Genomic DNA, 22,810 nt, shown 5'->3' with positions numbered 1-22,810 from the left:
GCCCTCTGCCTGCAGAACCAGAAGCCTACCTCAGAGGAGATCCTGCTGATCGCAGAGCAGCTGCACATGGAGAAGGAAGTGATCCGCGTCTGGTTCTGCAACCGGCGCCAGAAGGAGAAACGCATCAACCCCTGCAGCGCGGCCCCCATGCTGCCCAGCCCGGGGAAGCCAGCCAGCTATAGCCCTCATCTGGTACCAGAGGCCCTCTGCGGGAGGGGGGCACAAAGTTCAGCCACCTCCTCCCCCGGCCCCTCTGCAGGCACCTTGTGCGAAGTACAATTTACCTGGTTGTCCACAGTGCCTAGAACAGAGGCAGGGAGAGTCACCCTTGGGGACAGGCTGTCAAATAGATGGAGCACTGTCACACAGGAACACATAGTTTCCAGGGAACTGTGGTCTTATGTGGGGGATACAAGCACCACAGACACACACCAACATAGTCAAACAGTTATCACAGGACATAGTCACACAGGGATAGATACCAGGTAGGGGGTGTAGGCGCCCCCCCCCACACACACACAGGTTCACAACCACAGACACAGGCAGGGACATCATTACACCCCTGGGTGTGCACACACAGACCTGCGTGGACTCAGACACACGGCGACATCCCTTTGTTCCATCTAGTGTGGAACGGGATGGGACGCTACAGCAAGGAGCAACCTTGCACCCCTGTCACCAAGATGTGGACGTAGGAGGGACTGTCTGAGCTGAGTCATAAAGGACAAGAGCATTAGCCAGCCACGGGACGGTGCACAAGACCTACAAGCCAAAGTGTGTCAAGCCCTATTTGAGGAATTCCAGTACAATTTAATGTGGTTGGAGCCGGAATGTGTATGAATGAGTGTGGGGGGTGGTCAGACATCCAAGTTACATGCTGAGGAGCTTGAACTTGGGCAGTGATGAGCTGAGGAGGAGGAGTTTTGAGCTGGGGAGGGACAGGGTCACATTTAGAGTGAGGCTCCTGGGGCTGATAGAAGGATGAGACTGGAGGCAGGGAGGCCAAGAAGGAGGCTGGTGGATGGTCCCAGAAAACCAAGCCGTATGACATCCCAACAGTCTGATGCAGAGGCACAACTTATCACACACCCACCCCCCACACACATTCAGACCTGGATAGTGTCAGAGGAGAGGGAGCCCTTCCAATGGGAGTTCCTGCTTCCTGCTCAGGGTCACCGAGGGTGCAGCATGTGAAGAAAGATGTCGTGGGAAGCACCTGATGCAATTATAAACAGCATTGTACCCAGAGCCCCCATGTCCCATCCTGGGGGCAGAGGAGTGGTGGCACCCCCACAGGGAGCGTCACGGGCTTCTGGGAGGCAGGGGCCTAACCATACCCTTTCTCCTCTCTCCCCAGGTCACACCCCAGGGGGGTGCCGGGACCTTGCCGGTGTCCCAAGCTTCCAGCAGTCTGAGCACAACAGGTCAGGGAGGCAGAAGATGGTGGGGGGTTGGGGTGGAGAATGCAGTTCAGGCCTGAGCCCGAGAGTCTCAAGTGACTCAGGGCATTTGTGGGTCTCAAGGCTGAACCTGGGGATGAGGGGGCAGGGAAAAGAGAGGGAGGGGGCAGCCTCACCCCTTCCAGTTAGAGCCGCTGGCTTTCATCTCCACGATTTCCTATGAGTAAAGCATGGGGTTGCTGAACGGCGATGTACTTGGAGTCTGTTCCTGGCATTCATAAACTATGTGAACTTCAGAGGTGACTTAACCTCTCTGGGAACTGTAGGCCTCAGTTTGTATAAAATTACTGTGAATGTATAATACATTCGGAAGCTATATACATGCTGTATATTTACAAGTGTGTCACACACACACACACACACACACACACTTTGGTACCAAGCCCTCCTTTCCCCCTTCTTGGGACAGGGCGTGTTTAACACCATAGATAAGAATAATACAAAACAAATAGCATATTGCCTCTTCCCAGGTTAGGAAGTAATAAGTGGAGGTTTATAAAGTCGTAAGGGCACTGTTCTAAATGCTTTATAGAGAATATAATCCTCACATCCATTTTATGAGGTAGGTTCTATTTATTATCCCCATTTTCCAGATGAGGCTAGAGAGGTGAAGTTACTTCCCCAAGGGCACAGCTAGGACGCGACAGAGCCAGGAATTGCTGCCCGAGCCTGAGCTCTGAGCTTTCTCAACTTGCCAATTCCTGTGGGGAAAGCCCCGCGTGCACAGCCTCATCCCCCTGCCTGGCCCCTAGAGGGAGCCATAGGGCCTTGTCTTCTGGGCGCCCTCCGTTCTTGTCTGTATAAAAGGAGCCCAGGGGTGAGGTTCAGGGCAGGGTACGTGGGGTGCTAGCACACGCCGGGCACAGGGCACAGGCTCAGTGGGTGACAGCTGCTCTTACTGCGACTACTGTGATTGCTGTCACCGTGACAGAGGCACAAAGAAATGGTCCTGGGGAGAGAGGGCGGGAGTCCTAAGTCAGATCTGACTGAGGAGACGCTGTAAGTCTGGGCGGGGAAGAAGCAGGAGTGGACCTCAGGTTCCTGGGTGGAGGACAAATGGAAGCTGAAATCTCCCTCTCTCTCTGTTTCTCTGGCAGTTACTACCTTATCCTCAGCTGTGGGGACTCTCCACCCCAGCCGGACAGCCGGAGGGGGTGGGGGCGGGGGCGGGGCCGCGCCCCCCCTCAATTCCATCCCCTCTGTCACTCCCCCACCCCCCGCCACCACCAACAGCACAAATCCCAGCCCTCAAGGCAGCCACTCGGCTATCGGCTTGTCGGGCCTGAACCCCAGCGCGGGGTAAGTGGGCAGCTGCTGGTGGGGAGGCTGCGGGGAGAAGCAGGGTCGCTGCTGCTTCCAGGGTGGGGAGCTGAGCCCCAGTTCTGCCGGCGGGTGCCCGCCCCTGCTAATGCCTCTGCTTTGCCTCTTGCAGAAGCACAATGGTGGGGTTGAGCTCCGGGCTGAGTCCAGCCCTCATGAGCAACAACCCTTTGGCCACTATCCAAGGTGCGTGCTGCCTCATGCCACTCCCATCGTCAACAGCCTTGCCCCCTGGGGCCATGAGCCCCCCCATTGGTGCTCCAGCCATGCCATCCTGCCCCTGCTCACTGCATCGCTCTCCTCTTCATACCCATCTCACCTTTGGGGAAGGTGTGAGGGCTGCTGATGGGGGTCAGTGGGGCCAATGGGAAGACAGGGGACATTGCAGGCAGGATGCTAGAAGGCACCCCCAGCCCGGCCTCTCTCTCTCCCCCCGCCAGCCCTGGCCTCTGGTGGAACCCTGCCCCTTACCAGCCTTGACAGCAGCGGGAACCTGGTGCTGGGGGCAGCCGGCGCAACCCCAGGGAGCCCTGGCCTGGTGACCTCGCCGCTCTTCTTGAACCACGCTGGGCTGCCCCTGCTCAGCGCCCCACCCGGCGTGGGCCTGGTTTCGGCAGCCGCTGCGGCTGTGGCAGCCTCCATCTCTAGCAAGTCTCCTGGCCTCTCTTCATCCTCTTCCTCCTCCTCGTCATCCTCCTCCTCCACTTGCAGCGAGGCGGCAGCACAGACCCCTGGAGGCCCAGGGGGGCCGGAGGTAGGGTCCAAGCCTGAGTGAGGGCCTGCCATGCCTCCCCTCCTACTCCTCTGTCCCCTACCTCGGTCCCGGCCCGCGGTGGGGGCGCAGAGGGTCCTTGGAGCAAGAGCGACAAGGGAGGAAAGACCAAAAAAACCAACCAACCAAAAAAAGGAAGGAAGGAAGGAAAGAAGGAAGAAAACCAAAAATAATCGCAACAGAAACCAGCTGCCCCAAAGGAACCAGATGTGAAAAACAAAAAACCAAAAACAAACAAAAAATTCCCCGTAAAACCAAACAAACCAAAAACCAGTTGCAAGCCAGACCTCACCCTCACTGCTACGACACCAAATAAGAATCCCCAGCCAGGGGCCGAGAATCCTCACAGGGTGGACCTCACCAAGCCCCTGGCTGTGGGGCCAACCCCCAACCTTGCTTCCTCCAGTGGGGGCCAGAGAAGGAAAAAGAGAATGTGCCAGCCTCCTAGCCCCAGCCCCCAGCGAAGACAGGACACAGCCTGGGGCAGAGGGGCAGGCTTTGAACCACCTGCCAAATGTTCTTTTCCAGAAGCTGAAAGAGAAAGGGCCTAAACAACCTTACACCAAATATTCAGTAGCTTCATCCAAAGGATGTACAGAATTTTTAGCGTTGAGCTCAACAGAATGTGTCCCTACCATGCATCCCCCTCACCCCTGGCCCCTAGCTCTCCCCACTGGGGGGGGGGGTGTCTCGCTTTAACCTCCTTCCTGTCCCCTCCCCCCAGCCAGGGCAGAGTACAGGGGAAGGCCTGGGATGACTTTCCACCCCTGTACCTTCCCTTTTTCCCTTTAAAGGATGGGCTAGGCCATTTTTGCCAAGTTCTAGCTGTCATACATCCCCCCTCCGCCCGTCACCCTCCTCTACCCTGGATCTCCCCCTGCCCCAGACCATGGGAAGGTAGAAGTTCCAGGCAAGAGGACGTTCAAGCTGTCTTTTTTTTCATCCTTGTCTGTCAGTTCCCTGAGAAAAACAATTCATATTCCAGTGCCTATCCGTGGGAATCCTTCACGTTCTTTGACATTGACCGGAAACCAAAAAGAAAAATCACCTCACCCCCCCATGCCCCTCTGATACTGGCAGAAGCCTCTTCCTCTCCCCCCCACACATGCATACCCGCACGCACCCCAGCGGTGGGGTTCCTCGTGATGGCGTGTCCATCAGGGTCCACGTGGCAGGGACAGTGCCATGACCTGTGGTCCCCATCCAAGAGGGCACTGTAGTGGCCACCACACCAACAAAACCTTCCTCAAGTCTTGGCTGGACCCTGTGTTTAAATGCTCAGCCCTGGACACATCTCGACGACGGACAGAGGAGAGCTGGCGCTGGGAGCCACTTTGCCCTCCTGCTACTGTGGAGGCCAACAAAGTTTTGAACCAAAAACAAAAACAAAAAACCAAACAAACAATAAATTAAAACTAGGAAAAAAAAGAATTTATATATATATATATATATATATTTAAGGGAAAGAAGATGAGGACTCTTCAAGAATAAGAAGGAGCCGCGAGGTGGAGCCAAGCCCTGCCCCAGTGGTTCAGGCCCTTGGTCCCCAAGGCTGATGGAAGGATGGATGCTTCTTTCTCTTCACAAATACCTCATGGACGTCGTCTTCGGGAAAGCTGGAGGGGGGTGGCTGGGGCAGGGCCTGTCCCTCAGCCAGGGCGGATGAAAGCTGGTGGGCAGGGCTGAGAGAGGATGTCAGGGACCAGGGTGAAGAGCCCCACACACCCTGCTCCCCCCCAATCAACTGAAAAAGCTTTAAAACAAAACAGGAAAATGGAATAAGAAGGCAAAAAGAACGGACAAAGGAAAACTAACAAACTTTCGGGTGGTTTGATTCCTCCTTTGATTTCTTTTTCTATTCTCTTACGTCTGTCCTCTCTCCTGTTTTCTTTTTGCTTGCCTCTCTATCTCTCCCTCTTCCTTCGTTCTTCTCTCGCCTCTATCAATCTCGTTCTTTCTGTGTCTCTCCTCAAACCAAAGTGTTGCTGTGAAGGACGCGAGCCATGGAAATCAGAGTGGCCTCCCCACCCCCGCCCCTCACTGGGCAGAGCAGAGGGAGGGGAGAACCTGGGATTTGGGCAGTGTTGCTGGACACTCCCAGGAGAGGCAGACAGAGCCTTGGACGCCACCCTGGGCCCCGAGGCCTCAGCATTCTCTCTTTTTCTCTTGTCTCCCTTTTCCCACCCGGGAAATGAAACTGTTGGGCTGGGCCACGGAGGCAGCAGAGACTCGGCTGTTGCGGGGGTCTGGGGTGCCTTGTCTGGGCAGCAGTGGAGTGGCTGCCCCTCCTACCCTGGCACCCATGATGGGGCCTGGCGTGCCATCGAACCGTCCTTGCCGGAATGTAAGCATCTCCACTGAACCGACTCCCTGCCCTCACCCTACCTCTGAGTGTCCATTTTCATTTCCTGAAGAGAAGAGACTGTTGAGAGGGCCTGGGCTCCGGCCCAAGGGTGGAGAGGGGGCTAAGGGCTCCTGAACAGACAGGAAGGACATTTGAGCAGAGCAAAGTGAAAGGAATTACAACCAAAAACCCCTCCGAGAAGACAGGCAGCATGGAAGGCATGGTGGAGATGACTCAAAAACTATGATTCTAGACCAAAAAAAAAAAAAAAAAAAGAAAAAAAAAGAAAAAAAAATATCCAGGACTCACCACCACCCACTTCATCCTACTTCCTCCCCATCTAGTTCTGCCACCTGAGATGTCTTCCCCACCCCAGTGTGGGGGGCAGTGGGGCAGAGAGCAGAGGAGGAAGCAGGGGGCAGGGATGGGGCTGATGCCCTGACACTGGTGAGGGACCCCCATGCAGCCGGGGGTGGTGGGGACCCGCCCCATCCAACCCCCATAACTAGGAAAAGAAAAACAAGAATAAAAGAAAATTCCTTGGGGGGGGGGGAAATAACCAAATCCCAAGCTTTAACTACAGCTGTGAAACCAAATATTGGGAAGGGGGTAGGAGGGAGGGAGGGGCAAGTGTGCCCCAGGTCTCCCCCCTGGGCCCCCTCCCCTGAGGACTCGAGATAAGGCACCAAATACCTCATAGAACTTTAATGTTAAAAAAAGGAAACCAAATATCGTTGGCTGGGGGCCAGCCAGGGCAAGGGGTGGGGGGCAGGAGGGAGCCAGGGTTGGGAAGGTGATGGGGGAATTCATGCCCCCCATCCCCCTCTTGCCCTTTCCACTCCAGTCCCCCGTCTTGACTCCGGGAAACAAAACTATCTCATCGTTTTTATTTTGTGGTCTGTACAGAGCCTGTGTCCGTGTGTCTGTGTGTGAGCGAGAGAGTTGAGGGGGGTGTTGGGGAACGTTATGTGGGGTTGGGAGGGAGACTCCCGGCAAGGCTCTGGGCTAGGTGAGATTTCCGAGGTGGGGGGCCTGGGCTAGAAAGAGAGGAAGATGACTGGATTGGAGAAATGGGGAGCCCTCTGAAATTCTCCCTAACCTTGACCTCCTACTTAAGGGAGGGACAGAGACTGGGTCTACCCTAATGGTAGACCTTTTAATTGTGCCAAAAACAAAAAACACACAAAAATGCCAGTAACTAAAACACTTCTCTGTTCTCTTCTGGGAAGGAGAGGTTGGGGTGTAAGTGGGGGCGGGTGGAGATGAGGCACCCAGGCGCCTCATCTGAGTTGGGGCTGAAATCAGGAGGGGGAAGGATGAGTTTCCCACACATCTCTTCCCTGGGGAGGGCCAAGAGAGGTTCTCCAAGCCTTGTACCCTGAGAAGATAGGGGAAGGGACTAGCCACGTAGGGGGAGGCCTGACCCGACTCGATTTCCTCACCCACCCAAATCCCGGGGTGCCTCTCTCCCTTTAGCCCAGGGCAGAGAGAACTGAGTGAGAGAGTGAGACAAACTGAGCAAGATTGAGACACGCGGGTCCCCACTGGCCTCTGAGTGGGAAAGGCAAGTGCGAGAGATAAAGGCCTCCAAGAGAAAAAAGAAACAAACCAAAGATTTAACCATTAAAAAAAAAAAAAACCCACAGACAACTCCGCTACCTTTTTATACGTTGGAAAAAAAAGTGAAAAAAATTAAAAAATAAAAATTAAAAAAAAAAAATACACAAAAACTCCAAGCCGCAGTTCCTAAGTGCGGTTTGAACTTTGACCTCAGCAGTCTCCAAAGCAAGATGACGATGACAAAGGCGAAACAAAAAAGAAAAAATAATGTATATTTTTAAGTATTTGTCCTTGAGATGTTAACTCCTTGTTAAACACAAAAAGGAGAGAAAAATCCAGAGAGAAGTGTTGCTGGGATGGAGACAACTATTTACTATGTCTGTGACCCCTCCCCTCTGCCCTCTCCTTTCCTCTTTCCCTGCTGCCCCTCCCCCAGCCTGTCCTCCAATCCCAGGGGCTCAGTATTTATTTATTTATATAATTGCAGGGTGACTCGACAAATTGTAGAGAGGGCCTTTGGATTATGGTGGGGTGCGGGAGGGGCAAGGAGTCTGGGGAAAAGTAGGGGCTTGATCTTTGATCAACCCTCAGCTGGCACCTTCCTGGCTTCTCCTCCCACTGCGCCACCATCACCTCCCAAAGGCAAGGCTGCCCTAGGGCAAGGTGACCACCCCACCAGGTAAAGACCTGATTGGCTCAGCCCTTGGGGTGGGTGTCTCTCACCTACTCATTTGAATGACCAGGTTGGAACGGTGATGGGAGGTGGTGGCAAGGGAGACCAAGAAGTAGCATCCCAAATTCAGTCGGCCCTGGAGGAGACCTGCCTTTCCTCCATTCTCACCAAGTTAGCCCCCCTTTCAGTTGTCTGACCCCTGTGTTGGTAGCCCCTCTCTTCCCATCCTGTACCCCCTTCCTGTCTCTTCTCGTGGTAGCGGGTTAGCGTTTCAGTGTTCTTAACTCCAATCTGCTTGTTCATTGTACAATGTGCTTCTTTTAAGGCCCCATTTTTGTAACTTGAGTGTGTCATTCATCTGAACAACATCAAAAAATAAAAAATTAAAAACTGTACAGAGAGAAATACTGCCTGCTCTCCTTGGTCTCCTTGCTGTCCTGGGAAGGGGCGTGGGGAATAGGAATATGGGGAGGCTTATGTGTGTGCTGGGGAGGGGAGGCTTTACTGTTCAGTCAATGTATGTTCAGAAGTGAGGCCTGAGCAGTTGTTTTTTTGTTGTTGTTTTTTGCCAATCAGAAAACTAAGTCTTAGAACTTAAGATGAATTTAAATTCCTAAATTCAAATCTCCGTTCCGCCAGTTGATAGATATGTGACCTTCGTATGAACTGCAGTATACTTACTGTAACACAGGGACAGTACCGGCCCTGGGGTTGGAAGAATGAAATGATGATGGGATGTAAGGGCTTAGGACAGATCTCCACACACTCTTCTATAAATGAGAACCACAAGAAAGCCAGGAAAGCGATGGAATACTTCCAAGGACTAACAAGACCCTTTAGAAACCGAGTTGATTTTGAAGTTGTCTGGTGATACAAGGTATACAGCCCCTTCTTTTTCAGAGCGACATTACTCTCATTCACTCAAATTTCTGTGCCCACACTAAGCCATTTGGCAGGAACAGCAGCTTCACAGGCCAGGCCACGGGCTGACCCCCCCAAGTCCTCACCACTGAAAATCAGAAATGGTATCACATCTGGGTTTTCTCACTGCCATCATGTCTCTTTGTCACTCTTTCATCCTCTGATGTATGCCTGGCACTCAGGTGTTGGGATTCTGCAAATTAAATAGTAAGGGAGAGGGAAAAGAAAAGGAAGAGTGGGAGGGTTTGGATCATTTAGAAAGATGACAGGTATCAGCACAGCATCGTTTTGGCAACATTGAAAGACCAGTCAGTAGGGATGGCGAAATGGGATGTTGGGATGGAGGTCCAGAATACCGCAGGCCATTTAGTCCAGCCCCTGCCTACAGGGCGGTGCAGTCAGAACCCCACAGGCCCACAAGTTCCTTGTCACTCAGGCCATCCTGTGACAAGCACAGATGGCACACCTGAGCGTGCTCAGGAGCGCAGTTAGGCACCTATCTGTAACCTGTGGATGTGTCACCTGCTCCGCATGCCCTCCCCCGTACAGTCATACTTGGGTCACCTCTTGTCAAAAACACGTTGGGCACTAGAGGCCCCGTTCTGTCCCGCCAGTTCTGCTTACGCAGCTTCCGTATCCAACTATGAACTGGCAACGCCTTAGACACCTCTGCTTAGAGGTGTGTGCCAGTCACCCGCATCAGAACTGGCGTTGGAGACGCAGATTCCTGGGTCTCACCCAGACATGCTCGCTGGATCCAAACCTCTGGGGGACTTGCCTAACACCTAGTGAAGTTCAAGAAACTTTGTCTTTCCAACTCAAACCCCAGCATCTAATACGTGCTTGATTAGTGCCATCATTGTTTTAGGGCAAGTGGTTCAACTGAGGAGCGTGGACATTTGAGCAGGGTGACGGTGAACAACGGGTCTTGTTCATCAACATGCTTGCACACCAACTTTTCTTAGCGTGGGAGTCTCAAGTTTTCTTTAGAGGCTCTAGAAAGGAACCACAATGGAGGAAAGGTGGTCACCCCATTGTCACCGAGCCATTCTTCTCTGCTGAAAGCATCTCTATCTTGGGGTCAACCAGCATCCTCAGTGTTTCTTCCTCCATTCCCATCCCTTTTCTTGCTTCCGCCTCATTTGTATCTGGTTTGTGAGCATAAATCCTCCAGTTGTCGCAAGCACTGATGGGACTTTCAGGATGTCATAGCTCTTCTGGAAGGGAGGCCATCTGAGGATGCATCTTTACCTGGTGGCGAAGGGGGTCTGGCAGACTGGGCTAACTTGGTCTGAGTCCTTTCTGCAGGGTATGAGGTTCCCGCAAGGTGGTGCCTAGGATTGACACGCTCGTATCGATTGGATGAAAGCTGCTTGATAACTGCTCTTCATTAGGAGCTGTCAAGACACCAAATGCGTGAGTGCTTTTTCTTTTTTAAAAATGACTAAAGCAAGCATAATGTAGCCAAATCTCTCTGAATGGAGTTAGGTGAGCTAACTCCTGACTTTCTAGCCTGGCTCCACCACCTGTGTGGCCTGTCTCTCCCCTCTGAGCCCTCCTTGTCTCACCTGAGCCACAGGCTAACCCAGTGTCTCAGAGCCCCACTGCCCAGAGGGTGGCAGCCCTATTGAAGGGAGTCCAGAGCAGTGCGGAGGCTGCGCAGGCAGTTCTCAGGCCTTTCCCCTGGAATCAGGACAAGCAGCGTCCCTTTTACCTCATTTATTAGTGTTCCAAATAATTCTCTTCAACAAAAAGACGGGAGCAATCTTGTGGGGGGTGAGGGTGGAGGCCGGGAGGGGGAATTTTTCGTGGGGTGTGGCTCTTATGAAGAAGACGACCATGGCAACTGAGTATTCCCACCCGTCTCACACTCACCATCTCCGTTCCCCCCTGCCCTCCCCCAAGTATGAAGGCGGCAGCAGAGTGTAGAGGAAGGCATACGGGTGATTAAACCAAATGAAATTAGGCTTAAATTCAAGCTCTGCACTATCTGGGTTGGATGACCTTGGGCAAGTCACCTTACTGCTCGACTTTGGATTCCTTCCCTGTAAAAATGTTCTCCACACAAGATCAGTCTGAAGATTCCAAAAAATGTAGGAAAGGACTTGAGACGAACTAGACATTCAATCTTCAGTCAGCCACCCCAACTACCCCTCTCCCAACAAACACGTTAGCTGAGCTCGAGTTCAATTCTAGGTGGGTATCAAGGCCCCTCCCCTTATAAGGCTTCTTCCCCCAGCCAACCCTTACTCAGAACCTTCTCCGATTCCACAGTTGGGTCTGAGGCCTCCTCACCCTTCTCTACAACCCCGAGATCATGCCTTTCCCAGACCTGCATGTGCCCTCACGGATCCACAGCGAGAAAACCAGATGCCCTGGGAGAGGGGGCTCACATCAGGCCAGGAAGTGGGGGACAGAGGTGGTGAGAAGAGTCTGAAGATTGTCCCAAATGTTCCTGCCACCAGTAAAAACAGCGTCAGGCTTTTCTGCAAAGCAGTGGAGACCTCTAGTGGCAAGAGAGCTATGTTGCCTCCATCCAGCACCAGAGTGGAGTCCCAGCTCCCCAAGAGGCAAGCGCTTGGACTTCAAGTCCACCTCAGTGAACACTCAGCAAATGTTTACTGAGCGCCTACTACTTGCCAGACCCTGTTCTAGATGCTGGGAATGAAGCCATGAAAAGTCAGACCAACTCTACGGCTCCCAAATTCCACCCCACACAGCCAGGCCAGCCACAAACACTTAAACGTCCAACTCAGTCTTTATTGACTGTTTTACCTTGGGATCACCAGTGCTAACAGATGCAAGGGCGGTGGGCACCTTATGCATGTCAAGGACCCCAGAGCACCCCCCTTAGAAGAGAATAAATCCAGTTACAGAACTTACACAGCGGTTGGGAGGGTGGAGGAGGGGCACTGTATGTACAGAGATCTAGGGGTACGATGGAGGAGGTTCTTCAGCAACAGCGCCTGCTGCTGCTGCAGACGGAACGGGCAGGGTCAGCCACTGATCTGGACGCCCTCGGCCTCAGCCAGAGGGTAGATCTCAATGGTCTCCACCAGGGGCAGCGCCTCCACTGCCGTCTCCATCACAGCCAGGCCAACAGCAGCCTCCGCCTCTGCCAGCTGCTGCCGCACAGCTGCCTGATGCTGCTGCTGGTGGGTCTTGCGGTGCTTCCACAGGTTGGAGAAGGAGCGGTAGCTCTTCCCACAGTCGGGGCAGGAGTAGGGCCGCTCGTTGGTGTGAATGCGGCGGTGTTCTGCCAGGCGCATGGAGATGGCAAAGGCCTTGCCACACTCTTCACAGGCAAAGGGCCGCTCACCGGTGTGCAGGCGCCGGTGGTCCTTCAGGTGGGTACTCTGGCGGAAGGCTTTGCCGCAGTCCGGACACGGGTACGGCCGCTCGCCCGTGTGGATGCGCTGGTGCACCTGCAGCGACGTCTCTGTGCTGAACAGCTTCTTGCACTCGCTGCACTCCAGGCCCCGGCGTCGGGCAGGGGCTGCAGGGGCCGCAGCGGCAGAGCCTGCGAGGGTTGTTGCAGCGGCAACCGGTGTGCGAGGGGCGCGTGGGGCCCGAGGGGCTGGGGGCTCCTTCGCCAGGACCTCTCCAGGCCCAGCCGCCGCGTGGGCCGCCTCATGTGCCTGCAGCCGAGCCGCTGAGCCCACCTTCTTGCCACAGGTGTCACACTCAAAGCGCCGTGGGCCCTGGGCAGCAGCGGCCGCACAGCGGTGCTCGCGGAGCCGCAGTGAGGAAGGGAAGGCAGCCCCACAGGACGGGCAGCGATGCGGCTGCAGCCCCGCGTGGGCCACAAGCTGGTGCACCTCCAGCAGGCGGCGCAGCAGGAAGGAGCGCGGGCACTCGCGGCACTTGTAGGGGTACTCGCCCGTGTGGTGGTAGCGGTGCATGAGCAGGCGGTAGGGGCGGTGGAAACGCACCCCGCACTCCTGGCAGCGGTAGGGGAAGTGCTGGGCGTGGACCAGGCGGTGCTGCCGCAGGGTGGAGCTCTGGGTGAAGGCCTTGCCACAGTCCCCGCAGCGGTACGGCCGCTCCCCTGTGTGCGTGAGCCGGTGGCGGGCCAGGTTGGCAGGTGAGTTGAAGGGCTTGGAGCAGTCTGGGCAGGGGAAGGGCCGCTCCCCAGTGTGTGTGCGCAGGTGGTTTCGCACATGAGACTTCTTCTTGAACATCTTGCCACAAATGCCGCACTTATGGCGCCGTTCCAGCCGATGCACAAAACGCTGGTGCCGGGTCAGCTGCAATGCCTTGCCAAATTCCCGGCTGCACAGGAGGCAGCGGTAAGTGCCTGGGGCAGCAGGCTCTGCTGCACTCTCCTCGGACACGGGGGGCTCCGGGGCCTCTGGCTCTCCAGTCTCTGGGGGAGCAGGCTCCGGGAAACCAATGACAGGCTCCTCTGGTGGGACTGGTGTCGTGGGCAGAGGGACACCCCCTACGCCATGGGTACGACGGTGATAAAGGAACTTGGTAAGGTTGACAAAGTTCTTTCCACACGGACATGAATGCAGAGGATTCGGGGTGTGGGCTCGCCGGTGGGCCAGGAGGAGGGCCTCTGTGCCGAAGGCCAGGCCACAGTCCACACACAGAAAGTGAGACTCACTGCTGTGGTCCCCAAGGTGCTGGTCCAGACTGGAAGGGCTGGGGAAGACACGACTGCACAGAGGGCACTTAAAGATGCCCTCCCGGTGACTCCGCAGGTGCTGCTGCAGCTGGTGAGGTGAGAGAAAGAGCTGATCGCAGGCGGAGCAAAAGAGCTCCTGCGTGGCTGCCCCGCCTGGCTCTCCACTGTTGTTCCTCCGGGCCTTGCGCCCCCGGCGATCACGCCCAATGGCTTCACCATTGCGCAGCTCATAACTATGGTCAGACGATGGCAGAGGATCGGGCTGAGTCACAGGGACCTCTGCAGGTGACGGGCTCAGGGTCTCCTGCTGCAAGGCGGGCTCCTCAGACTCCGGGGCAGGGGCAGGGAAGTGGGTGGCCTGGTGTTCCAAGAAGTCGGCTGGCAGCTGGAAGAGCTGGGAGCACTCCGAGCACTTGTAGAGCAGCAGCTCCACCTCAGTCACCACCTCAGTGGTGGCGGCAGCGGCAGAGGGGACAGCTGCCCCCTCCCCACCCTCTTCTGCCTTGCGGTATGAGTGTTCCATGGCCACACGGGCCTGGCCCATGGGGGGCCCTAGGACAACGGAGGACCCCAAGACAACTGGGGCCGGAGGTTTGGTGGGAGTAGCTCGGAGGTGTGTCTGCCGGTGGTTCAGCCAGAGCTCCTGGCTGGCGAAAAGAGCCTTGCAATCCACACACTCGTAGTGGATGGTACTGGAGCTCAGGGGGGGAGCCTTGGGTGGGGGCTCAGCCGGCACTGCCTCCTGGGGTGCTATCATTTTCAGGTGCAGTTCCTGGTGCTCCAGGAGCTGGCTGGGTGACAGCAGCAGCTGCCCACACTCCAGGCACTGGTACTGACTCTCCTGCACGAGGGTCTGATAGAGGCCTGTGCCAGAAGCTGCCTCCGTGGCCACAGCGACTCCAGGGTCGGCCACACCCAGCAGCTCAAAGTGCTGCTGGGGCACATGGGAGTTCTGATGCATGAGCACCTCCTCCAGGGAGCCATAGAGCTGGTTGCACTCAGAGCAGACAAAGCGATGCTCAATGTACAGGACCGTCTCCTCTGACTCCTCCGTCATGGCAGCAGCAGGACCCTGGGCTGGGAGAGGGTAGAGGTGCAGACGAATCACAACTAAGTCCATCCCAGAGGTCACTTTCCCTTTACCCTCCCCCACCGACATCTATATCCCCCTCTAACCTCCTGCTTCCATTTTGCCACTTTCACCCCCACCTCGAACAGTCCTTCCTCTCCCAAACACACACCACCACCAAGCACAAAACCTTCCAGGCAGTGCCTTCCCAGTGAATCTACCCAAGTCTCACCTCTGAATCAACTTGCATCAAACTCCACCCACCAGATCCTTGCAACCTGTCCAGTCCCTCGTCTCCTGGTGCCTCACAGCTGGCCCAAGGCCCCACCCACCTCCAGGATCGGTCCTTTCTAGTCATACCTCCTTCCACTGCCTCTGCTCCTTACCAACTCACTACCCTATTCCTACTCCCGGGCGCTCAGGAGTCCACACAGGCCCTAAGCACCTGCTTCTCCCAGCCTTGCTCACTCCTCCTCTGCTCCCTCCCCTGGTTCTCAACCACTCAAACTGGGCCAATCCCCACCCTCCCCCGCCCCCCATAACTATCATGGTCAATCCCTCTCCTTTACACACGACCTCTACTACCCACATTAACTCGCTCCCTCTGGTGCCCAGGTGCCTCACATCAAACTATCCCTTCCCCAGATCAACTTTTTCCACATAGGCCCACACCCAGACCTTCCCCACTTTAGCAACCACTTATCCCTGAAAACCAGGCCCCCTTCTTCAAATCAAGGCCTTTTCCCACAGCCCTAACCCCCTACCCAGAATACCCAGACCCATCTTCACAAAAACCTAACCCTTTCTTCATACCCAGAGCCTTCCTGCCACCCTAACTCATGTCTCTGGGGTACCCAGACACTCTTCACATCAATCACCATTTCTTTGCACTGAGACCTCATATACGATTCTAATCTCCTCTGGGATACCCAGATTCCTTCTTCACATTGTTTTAAACCCCTCTTCTCCATATACTATTCCAGGGACTCCCAGACCCCCCTTCACATTAGCCTAACCTTTTCTTCTTTGAAAAAAGACCCCCTCCACCGTAACTCATTCTAGGGATGCTCAAACACCCTCTTCCTATCAACTTAATTCCTCTTCTTTGCAAAAAGACCCCGCACACACACTAACACAATCCAGGGATGTCCAGACTACAGTTCACAATGGCTTGAACCCCTGCACATACAGACCGTCCCACTGCTCAAGTCTCCTTTGGGGATACCCAGACCCTCTCTTCTTATGAAGAACCCCCACCCCACCACATTCTAACCCAGACAGAGCATAGCCAGATCCCTCTTCTTCACATCCAGACCCTCTCACCAGATATACCGATGGCAAAAAAAAAAAAAAAAAAAAATGTATACACATTTTAAGAAAGGAAAAAACTGTATTAAAATTGCAATACTTGGGTGGCTCAGGTGGTTGGAGCGCCGCTCCTAACGCCGAGGTAGTAGATTTGATTCCCACTTGGATCAGTGAGCTGCATCCTCTACAGCTAAGACTGTGAACAGCTCTCCCTGGAGCTGGGCTGCCTGCTGGAGGTGGCGTGAGCTGCCTTGAGCAGCCGCGAGCTACCTTGTGCCGCAGTGAGTGGCCGGCAGACAGCGGGAGCGGCCGGCAGCCGGCGAGAGCTGCCATGAGCTGCTGCCATGAGCTGCTGTGAGCGGCTGACCGGCGACCGACTGCCTCAGGAAGGGGCAGCGCAAGGCTCATAACACCAGCATGGGCCAGGGAGCTGTGTCCTACACAACTCGACTGAGAAACAACGGCTGGAACCGGAGTGGAGAGGGGGAGGCCTGTACAGGGGAGAACTGTAATACTCTATACCGTAACAAAAGATGAATACGTACAAGTCATGTGTATACATTTTTTTTGGCGCACACACGCACCCCCTTATTATACACCCTGGGGACACCCAAACCCCCAACCTCCTATCAACTTAACAGCTCATTCTCAGTCCAGCAATATCCAGACACCCCCCTACCCAGATCTCTCTCACCACCCTCATCCCCTCCAGGGAGACCCAATTTCCACTTTCCACCTTGACCTAATTCCCTGTACTTTTCAAAAGGACAACTTCCACCCAACTTATTCTAGGGACGCCCAGACATCCTTTTCGCATAACTGAGCTTCTTTGCACAGAGACCCTCCCTCAACCCACTCCAAGGGTACCCAACCCCCTTTCACTGTGGTTTAACTGCTCTTCACATTAATGTAACCCCACTCTTCACACCGGGAGCCCTCCCTCAGCTCTAAATCTGTCCTCCGGGGATGTCCGTTCCTAATATCTTTCCACACCAAGACCCCTCTCCCTGGCCTAATTCTTTCCCGGCAAAGCTCCATCTTCTCTTTACATTAACTTAATTGCCTCTTTTCTCACGTCCTAAACCCCTCCCCGGGCACCCAAGTGGCCTCTAACCATCCACCCCCTTTCGGTTCTGGACTGTCCCAAAGCCAAGCCTTGTGCTCCGGATACCACCTGGAGCCTTGGGGACCCTCCTGGCGGCAGCTCTAACGCCTCCCTTCCCACTCAGGTCTCTCCCAGCCCGAACCCGGCCCCTCCTCGCTCAGCCCTTCACACGACTCTAGACCCTTTCCCCACCCGCCACCCCGGCCCGGCCCCCGCCCGGCAGTCCGCGCGCCCCGCCGGCCGTTGGTGCCGCTCCGCCCTCACCGCCGGAGCGCGCCCCCCTCCGGCCTTCAGTGCGCAGGCGGGGGGGGAGAGAGCAGGCCGCAGGGGAGGGAGGGGAGCTGGGCCGGCCCTCCGCGCGCGCCTCCCCGCACTCACCAGCCTCCGCCGTCTTGCCTGCCCCAGATCCAGACCCGGGCAGCGGCACCCCTCGCGCGGCCGCCCTACCGCTGCGCCCTCTCTAGCACCCGCCGTCGCCTCTCGCCTGCTCCGCAGCCTCGCTCTCGCCCCCAATCGCCCTCAGCAACGCCCCTCCCAACCTCCTCCTCGGCCGCCGGGCAGACGGTCGAACGCGTCCAATCATCGCCCGTCTCGCCCCTGACGTTTGGCCAATCGACGCTCACGTCTCGAGCTTGACCCAATAGTAGGGAGCGTCGGGAACCGGGTTGATAGTGCCCGCCCCCTTAAGCGCCCGGGGTATGCTCCTCCTCCCCCTCCTCGTCGACTACGTTTGACGGCTCAGGAGGGGAGGGCAGCGTGATGACGTCAAGCGGCGGCGCGAGGCTACGGGCGCCATCTTGGGTTCTCCTAGCGGGAGTCGTGAGGGGGGTCAGGGGAAAAGTCGTGAGAACTAAGGCACACGACACCCGGTGGGCAAGGACGGGGTATTGAGGCGCAGGGATCCCCGAGGAGCAAAGGGAGAGAGAAGCACGACGAGTCAGCGAGAAGAGTAGAGTGGAAACTAGCACCAATCACGGGGGTGGGGGGAAGAAAAGGGGACATCGAGGCTCCAGACTCACTTTGCCAGAGGGAAATAAAGTCAGCCTGCAGCAGGAGGAGAACAACGGAGGGGCCCTTGAGGGAGGGAGGAAGGAAGAGAAATGTCGGGAAAAGCAAGGAGAGAAGGAATCCTGGGGAATGAGGAAAACCTGAAGGAGAAAGGAAATGAGAAATAGAGAAACAGGAAAAGCAGGGACAGGCAGTTTAATTTGAAGTGTGGACTGGAAAATACCGACTAGGTCTGTGTGTCACCACAAAGGATTTATTTGGGAAAAAGAAAGGATTGCAACCCAGTGCGTGCCCACATGGCAAGGCTGGCCTGCGTTCCAAGACGGAGGGGTATTTATAGAAGGGAAAAAGGAAGTTAGTGGAAGGGGAAGTTAGAAGCGTCGAGCTTTATCATCCAGAGTTCTTCCTGTAGGGTGCTTGTGGTTGGCATTAGGTAGAGCGACAGCTTCCATAGACTCGAGCCCCTCCCAGAGGCCCTCCTGACGGATCATGCTGGCTGAAAGTTCCCGTTCATCTTTATAAGAAGAAACAGTGTGGGGGGCGGATGACGTAAAAGGACAACCAGAGTGAGAACCTGAAGGAAGCGATCCTGTAGCAGACGGACTCTGCTCTGCTTCCTTCCAGGCTGCCTTCCTTCCCAGGCTGACCCCCTGCAGCTCAAGGTCATACAGTCCCCTTTGCAATAGAGTCCCCTTGCGTCCAAGGGGCTCTGGCTATCCCTACCGTGTTTCCCCGAAAATAAGACCCCGCCGACAATCAGCTCTAATGCGTCTTTTGGAGCGAAAATTAATACAAGACCCGGTTTTGTATTGTAATCCCGGTTTTATGTTGTAATCGCGGTCTTATATTGTAAGAGTGGGTCTCGTGTTAATTTTTGCTCCAAAAGACTTATTAGAGCTGGTTGTCCGGCTAGGTCTTATTTTTGGGGAAACGCGGTACTCACTGTCCCCTTCTGGCCTTCAGGACCCTTGGGAGTAAGTTGTCCCAGCCAGCACTGTTTTAAATGTTTCTAGAGCCTATTCCCTAAACCCAAGGACAGGGGAGCTGCAAGAGATTCACTTGGTCTAACTGCACCCCCCCACACACACACCATTTCTCAGATGAGTAACTTGAGTCTCAGAAGAATTGGTCATCTACGTTCCTGAGGCCAAAAAGCTAGTAGGAGACGCCAAACACAGAGTAAGACCTAGGTCTGACTCTTCAGTTATCATTTTGCTATGTCCTTCAATTGATTTCTGTCTGGGTGTCCTAATTTCCCACTAGATTATACTCCCTAACGCCAGGCCCATGTAATTAAAACAGGCTGCCTGGATTGGAATTTTGGCCCTCACACTTCCTAGCTGTTGCCTTGGGCAAATCAATTCCCCAATACCTCAATTTTCTCATCTGTGAAATGGGGACAATAGCTCTTATCTCATGGTTGTTGTGAGGCACAAAGTAAAAGCTATGTAAGAGCTATTTTTATTAGGACCTCAAGTAATAACTAACATGTCCTCAGTGTGTTATGTGCTAAATATTATGTTTAGTGCTTTCCATGCATGTTCAGTTTAATCCTCTCAACAACCCTAGAAGTGAGGAACTATTATTCTCACTTTACAAAAGAAAAAAGAAAAAAACAGGCCCAGAGAAGTTAAGTAACTTGTTTATAATTAGGAAGAGACAGAGCCAGGATTCCAACCTAGGAGTTGACTCCAAGGTTTATATTCATAGCCCCCAGGTTCTACTGCCTGGCAGGCAGGACTTAGTGGCATGTTGAATGGAATAAGTGCAAGAAGTAGAGGAAATTGGGGCAGCCAGATAGCTCAGTTGCTCACAGCGTGGTGCTCTTAACAGCAAGGTTGCCAATTGCCTTTCCACATGGGCCACTCTGAGCTGCACCCTCCACAACTAGACTGAGACAACTACTTGACTTGGAGCTGATGGGCCCTGGAAAAACACACTTAAACACATAAAAGTTAAAAAACAAAAGTAGAGGAAAGAAGTTGGTGGGAATCAGAGAGCTCGAAAGCTGGTAATCTGTTTGCCCTGAGGTTGAAATCTCCTGGGCCGGGAGCCAGACAACCTGGAAGGTAGACTCAGCCTTTGACAGGCCACCTTTGGGCTCACTCCTGCTAAGGCCTCCTTTCCCCACTTGAAAATGCAAGGGTCCAGCTTGGGTTGTCAGGCCTCTTTCTGCTCAGATCTTCTACTTGGACCTTCCTACCTGTCTGGGTTGGCTAGGTCCCTTCTCTTCGGATGATAATAGGAATAAGCTGAGGCTTGGATCAGTTTTTCTGGAGGAGATGGTATGGGACGAGGATTTCTGGGACAGGTTCAATTTAGAGAGGATGGCATTCTATGCTGGAGTCCCTGTAAAAGCAAAGGCCTTGAGGCAGGCAAGAATCTGGGTTTTTAGGCCTAGCCGAGGCTGAGGATAAGTGTTGGGGGGCGGGGGGGCATAGGTGTTGCCCAAGTAAGGTGAGAGTGTGTGCCAAGTTGGTCGTCCTTCGGGTCCTTCAGATGTATGTTGGGATGTCCCACATGCCAGATGCAAAGGGCTTCACCTGCGAGGCCAGTGTGAGAGTTACCACATGCCACGTGTGCACGCGCGAAGCACGGGCTGCACGTGAGTATGTCAGTGTCTCCTCCCCATCACGAGTGTTGGGGGTGGTGGTGAGTCAGAGGCTCAGCCTTCAGCGCCAACTGCCATGTTCCTTCCCCCAAAATTTCACCCCCCCACCCAGCCACGCACCACCCACCCCCACTCCAGTATCTGTGTCGCTGCTTCTCTCTGCCATCCCCCTGCCCTGCTCAGCTCCCTCCTGAGGGGGAAGAAGTCTCCCACTTTGGTAGGCTCTGCCCTCCAGCTCCCTGTCCTTTTCCACTGCCTCTCTTCACGTGACTCGAGAACCTAGGGCTTCTCTCCACCCACTTATCTTCATGGGTCCCAAAAATTTCTCTGTGTATCCCATCCCTTCACCTCCATGGGGGCTATTTCTATTTCTAGGGGCTTCTCCCTGGTCTCCATGGGCTGGCCCCTCCTGCCTCAGTGGGCCTCTGTGAACACCTCCTTGTTTTTGTGGGCTCCCTGGTGTCTGTGGGTCTCCCTCCCCCCATTTCAGTGACCTTCTCCCACTCTCCTTGGTCCTCCCCCCATCTGTGTGATGTGCATCCCATTTTTGTGGACCTTTCCTGTCCATGGCCTTCTTCTGTCACCATGGACCACTCCCAGGCCAGAGGAGAAGGGCTTTCTGTTCCCATGGGTCTCTCTCCATCTTTGTGGGGGCTCTGGGTCCCCAGCTGCCCTGTCTCCAAGGTCCTTTGCTCCTCGCTGTGGTCTGCTCCTGTGTCTCCATGGGACTTTCTTTCTTTTCCCTGGGCTTTTCCCTGTCTTTGTCCTTGGGGGCTTTGTGGATCTTGGCCCACCCCTGTGGGTCTTGATGGCTGTCTTACTGTTCCTCTGCATATTTCTTCATCTCTGTAGCCCTCTCCCACCAGCAGCATGGCCTTCTCAGGTCTTCCTGCCTCTCATCTCCTCGGCTCCTGTGCCCAAGGGCTGCCTGGGCAGGGCGGTGGCATCGTGTGGTGGAGGGGGTGGCCCGGGGGTGGGCCCTCCATCCAATGCAGCGCCTTCCCCTCATCAGCATTCTTCTCGCGGGCCCCCAGCCCCGACCAATACAGGCTCCCCCTCCTCCGAATCCCCTCCCTCCTCTCTCTGCCTGCCTCCCTTCCTCTTGCCTGCCTTCCTCCCAGCCTCCCTCCCTCCCTCATCTCTTCCCCCCCCCCCCCCCCCCCCCCCCCCCCCCCGGCTCCCGGACCCAGCGCGGGCGGCGGGCAGGCAGGCAGGCGGCGGCCTCGGAGGGGAGAAGGAGAGGTGGTGGCAGCGGGCAGCGGTGGCAGCCGGCAGCAGAGAGGCAGGCCCAGCTGGGGACCAGGAGCCAGTGGCTGCTCCTCGCAGGGGACCAGGAGTCGGTGGCCAGGCCCTCCCACCAAGGCCCTACTCCGGGCACCCCCGGGACACCCCACCCTCCTCCGCCCTCCTCTTCCACCTGCTCCTTTCCATTCTCCTCTCCTTGGTCCTCTCCCACCTCCCCATCTCTCCACCTTGCCTGCCCCCTTCTCAGCTCTCCGGGTCTCCCAGCACCCCATCCTCCCCAGCCCCTCCACTCTTCGGCCTCTCCCTGCCCCCAGCATGTTTTTTCCACGGGGGCTGAGGGCTTGAGGACTCCAGGCCCTTGCCTCATCCAGGGCAGCGCCAAGGCTGGGGGGAGGGGGGAAGGGGTGGCCCCCTCCCCCCCATTAAACCCTCCCCTCCCCCACCTCTCCTGATGGCCAGCTTCCTCGTCTCCACCCAGTCCTCACCCCCCGTGGCCCCCCCAGGCCGGCCTGGCTAGGGGAGGGGGCAGGGGCCCTTTCCTGGGCCGGCTTCCCCCTCCCCCGGCTTTGCCTGTGCCCCCTCCCTCCCGTTTTCACCTTTCTCTCTTCCTTTCCTCCCTCCTTCCCCTCCATTTGCTCCTTCCCCCTCTCCTCTCTCCCCTTCTCTCCTCCATTTTCTCCTTTCCCCTTCTTCCCCTCCCCAGCCCGCCCTCTCCCCTTACACCTGTCCTTCCTCCCTGCTCCTGGGGAGCCCTTGTTTTGGATTAGTTGGGGGCCCCCCCGCC

At 55.5% G+C, this 22,810-nt stretch overlaps 2 protein-coding genes across 8 annotated transcripts in view; one reads left to right on the top strand and one right to left on the bottom strand.

The window, feature by feature from the left end:
* The window catches only part of POU2F2 (POU class 2 homeobox 2), a 74,885-nt gene extending 66,366 nt beyond the window's left edge, over positions 1-8,519 (top strand). For all 5 annotated transcript variants that reach the window (XM_081032426.1, XM_081032427.1, XM_081032425.1 and 2 more), the window contains 5 exons: positions 16-192; positions 1,358-1,424; positions 2,558-2,759; positions 2,893-2,966; positions 3,221-8,519. In XM_081032426.1, coding sequence (XP_080888552.1) covers positions 16-192; positions 1,358-1,424; positions 2,558-2,759; positions 2,893-2,966; positions 3,221-3,555 — 855 coding nt within the window. In that variant the 3' untranslated portion in view covers positions 3,556-8,519. The remainder of the gene's footprint in view (positions 1-15; positions 193-1,357; positions 1,425-2,557; positions 2,760-2,892; positions 2,967-3,220) is intronic.
* Positions 8,520-11,791: 3,272 nt separating this feature from the next.
* ZNF574 (zinc finger protein 574) lies at positions 11,792-17,689 on the bottom strand. Of its 3 annotated transcripts, none has more exons than XM_081031876.1 (2): positions 17,541-17,689; positions 11,792-14,757 (listed from the first exon to the last, which is right to left on the bottom strand). In XM_081031876.1, the coding sequence occupies exon 2, from the start codon at positions 14,735-14,737 to the stop codon at positions 12,047-12,049; it is 2,691 nt and encodes an 896-aa protein (XP_080888002.1). In that variant the 5' UTR covers positions 14,738-14,757; positions 17,541-17,689; the 3' UTR covers positions 11,792-12,046. The 3 variants fall into 3 exon arrangements, with proteins under 3 accessions (XP_080888002.1, XP_080888004.1, XP_080888003.1); XM_081031878.1 differs by lacking the exon at positions 17,541-17,689 and adding an exon at positions 16,158-17,059 and having other exon boundaries at positions 11,798-14,757; XM_081031877.1 differs by lacking the exon at positions 17,541-17,689 and adding an exon at positions 14,982-15,099 and having other exon boundaries at positions 11,798-14,757.
* Between the last annotated feature and the right edge of the window lie 5,121 nt (positions 17,690-22,810).

This window comes from Rhinolophus hipposideros, assembly GCF_964194185.1.
Source record: "Rhinolophus hipposideros genome assembly, chromosome: 21".
Classification (NCBI taxonomy): Eukaryota; Metazoa; Chordata; class Mammalia; order Chiroptera; family Rhinolophidae; genus Rhinolophus; species Rhinolophus hipposideros.
Note: the sequence above shows the minus strand (reverse complement) of the source record. Positions and strands in the feature narration are given on the sequence as shown.